This window comes from Phragmites australis, chromosome 5 (assembly GCF_958298935.1).
Source record: "Phragmites australis chromosome 5, lpPhrAust1.1, whole genome shotgun sequence".
In the NCBI taxonomy this organism is placed as follows: Eukaryota; Viridiplantae; Streptophyta; class Magnoliopsida; order Poales; family Poaceae; genus Phragmites; species Phragmites australis.
In genome coordinates, this window is record NC_084925.1 from 38,071,469 (window position 1) to 38,074,278 (window position 2,810).

The 2,810-nt window shown below is 43.5% G+C and overlaps 1 protein-coding gene across 1 annotated transcript; it reads left to right on the top strand.

The window, feature by feature from the left end:
- The first annotated feature begins 1,663 nt into the window (after positions 1–1,663).
- LOC133918041 (uncharacterized) lies at positions 1,664–2,581 on the top strand. The gene has a single exon (XM_062361813.1). The coding sequence runs from the start codon at positions 1,664–1,666 to the stop codon at positions 2,579–2,581; it is 918 nt and encodes a 305-aa protein (XP_062217797.1).
- Positions 2,582–2,810: the final 229 nt, after the last annotated feature.

Sequence of the window (2,810 nt, forward strand, 5' to 3'; positions counted from 1 at the left end):
GGGAGTGTGGTTTGTGAGCATCAAACATGCGACCTTCGGCCTCGCGCGTAGCTTCTTGACTATTTCACATGTATATCATTGCTGATAGCAATAGGATATTTTATCCTTTTGATACTTATTGTTTGAAACTTTGGATAACTATTTGGGCATCTAAATTACTTCAATAAAAAGATTAGAAACTGCAAAGTTGTAGATCTCGTTGAGAGCTTTTCATATAATTTTTTCTTCATTTGACACCATTTGAAAATTCATAAAATATTTACCCTACAGACATAGATGATTTTTTTAAAAAAAATATATGCATGTGTCTTATTCTAGATGGTTTTTCTTAATGTCCATCTGTGTCTTATGACACATCATGTACAATTTTTGTTAATGTCCGTCTGTTTCTTATAACACATCATAGACGATTTTTTGTTATATAGACGATTTTTCTTAATATCTGTTTGTATGTTATGAAACATCACAAACAGTTTTTTTTTAATATTCGTCTGTATCTTATGACACATCACATATAATTTTTTCTTAATATCCGTCTGTGGTTATTGTCCCTCTTTATCTTCATATCACAGACAATTTTTCTTAATATTCGTCTATTTTTCTTAATATTCGTCTATGCCCCTCTGTGTCTTCACATCACGTATGGTTTTTCTTAATGTAAGTGTCTTGACATTATAAACGGTTTTTCTTAATGTTCATCTATGTCGTATGACACATCACAAATGGTTACATGCACACCAAGATGGTTTCTATCGAAAAACGTTTGTGATTTCTAGCATACCAAGACGATAGGTTATGTTATATACACATCTATTTTTACAATCGTCTCTAGATACTTTGTCAGTGATGGGTCCTAAGACCAACCCCAACGGTTTCCTTCCCTTCCCACTCCAAAATCCCTTCACGGCAGGATTCCCTTCCCATATTCGTTCCCTTCAGAATCCTGCACTCCAACAGCATTCCCTTCCCCGTTTCCTTCCCCAATAGACCTCCAACATTCTATAATTCTTTTAACCCGAACCGTATTTTAACTTGTGATGCATATATATGGTATATGTATGGTCTTATGCAGTACGGGGGAGAGTGGTGCCTGTGTACAAGGCTTCCCATGGAAGGAAATGTGGTCCATTCTGACTGCCTTGCTAAGGAAGCTACTCACGGGTGGCTTCGAAGGGAAGATTCGAAGCACTATAAAAGGGGTCAGCCTCCTTAATTGGGAGTCAAACTTCTTGCACATATTGCATATACACAATGAACTCTTCAGATTCGGAGGAAATGCTAATGTTCTCCTCAGATTCGAGTGACGAAGAGGAGGAGCTGCTTTTGCTTCTCGCCATCGAGGAGGAACAAGCAGTAGCTGAGGGTCAAAGTCAGTAGCGTGGGTCCGTGCTAGGCCATGCGGTCATAGACCATCGCCACTACAACGACTACTTCGCCGACTACCCTGTGTACGGTGATGCCATGTTCCGGCAGAGGTAAGTTCATATTCGTAATGCAGGACGTATGCAACAACTGACACTTAATAACGAATGTTTATGGAACCAGGTTTTGCATGACGCGTCGCTTGTTCCTGAGAATTGTGGCCGCTGTGGAGCAGCATGATGCATGATTCCGGTAGAGAAGGGATGCAACCGGGAAGCTCGGCCTGAGCCCCTTGCAAAAAATGACTGCGGCGATCCGTCAACTAGCGTACGGAGTCAGTTCTGACGCAGTTGACGAGTATGTGCGGATCGGGGCCAGCACAGCGATGCTGGCATTGCGGAAGTTTGTGCAGGCTATTGTCGAGCTGTTCTCAGATGAATATCTCCGTGATCCCACTGCAGCGGATACCGCTCGCCTCTTGGCCAAAGGCGAGCTGCGAGGGTTCCCCGGGATGCTGGGGAGCATCGACTGCATGCATTGGGTATGGAAGAACTGTCCGAAAGCGTGGCATGGCGCATATACGGGCCATACTCGCAAGCCTTCAATAGTTTTGGAGGCGGTTGCGTCGTACGATTTATGGATTTGGCATGCTTTCTTTGGGATGCCTGGTAGTGTAAACGATATAAATATTTTGCACCGGTCTAACTTATTTACCAGGCTTACCGATGGGACTGCGCCAAACGTGTCGTACACCGTTAATGGTAATAGGTACGACATGGGGTACTACCTCGGCGACGGCATTTACCCCGAATGGGTGACTATAGTGAAGGCAATTCCATCACCAAGAGGCAACAAGAGCATCCATTTCTCTGCCATGCAAGCATCTGTCCGCAAGGATGTTGAACGTGCATTTGGTGTCTTGCAATCTAGGTTTGCTATTGCCCGCGGACCTGCTAGAGTATGGGATCAAAACACACTGCATAATATAATGACCGCATGTATCATTATCCACAACATGATAATTGAGGATGAGCATGGAAGCGCTTTGACGGAGCAGGTGTTCGACTTCATGGGGGAGACAACGCCAGTGCATCAAGATGCTGATCAAGGAGTCCTGCATTATGTCGAAGCCACTCAAGCTATCAGGAACCATGCAATGCACCACCAATTGCGTGACGACCTTATTGAGCACCTCTGGAGCCTGCATGGAGCACAGTAGCTGCCTACCAATGAAGTATTTTATTATTTAGTTTCTAGCATCTCTTATGGGTTGTATGTCCTATGGTACTTATTGTTTCGAAGCTCCTATCCGTGGTATTATCGTGCATCAATGTTGGTAGTGTGAACCGAGATGTTCGGCCCCTGTGATATCTCTTCATTCATCAGTCAATGTAGCAACTTCTATGCATAAATCCATGAAGTACGGGCCATCCAATGTTGCATGTTTG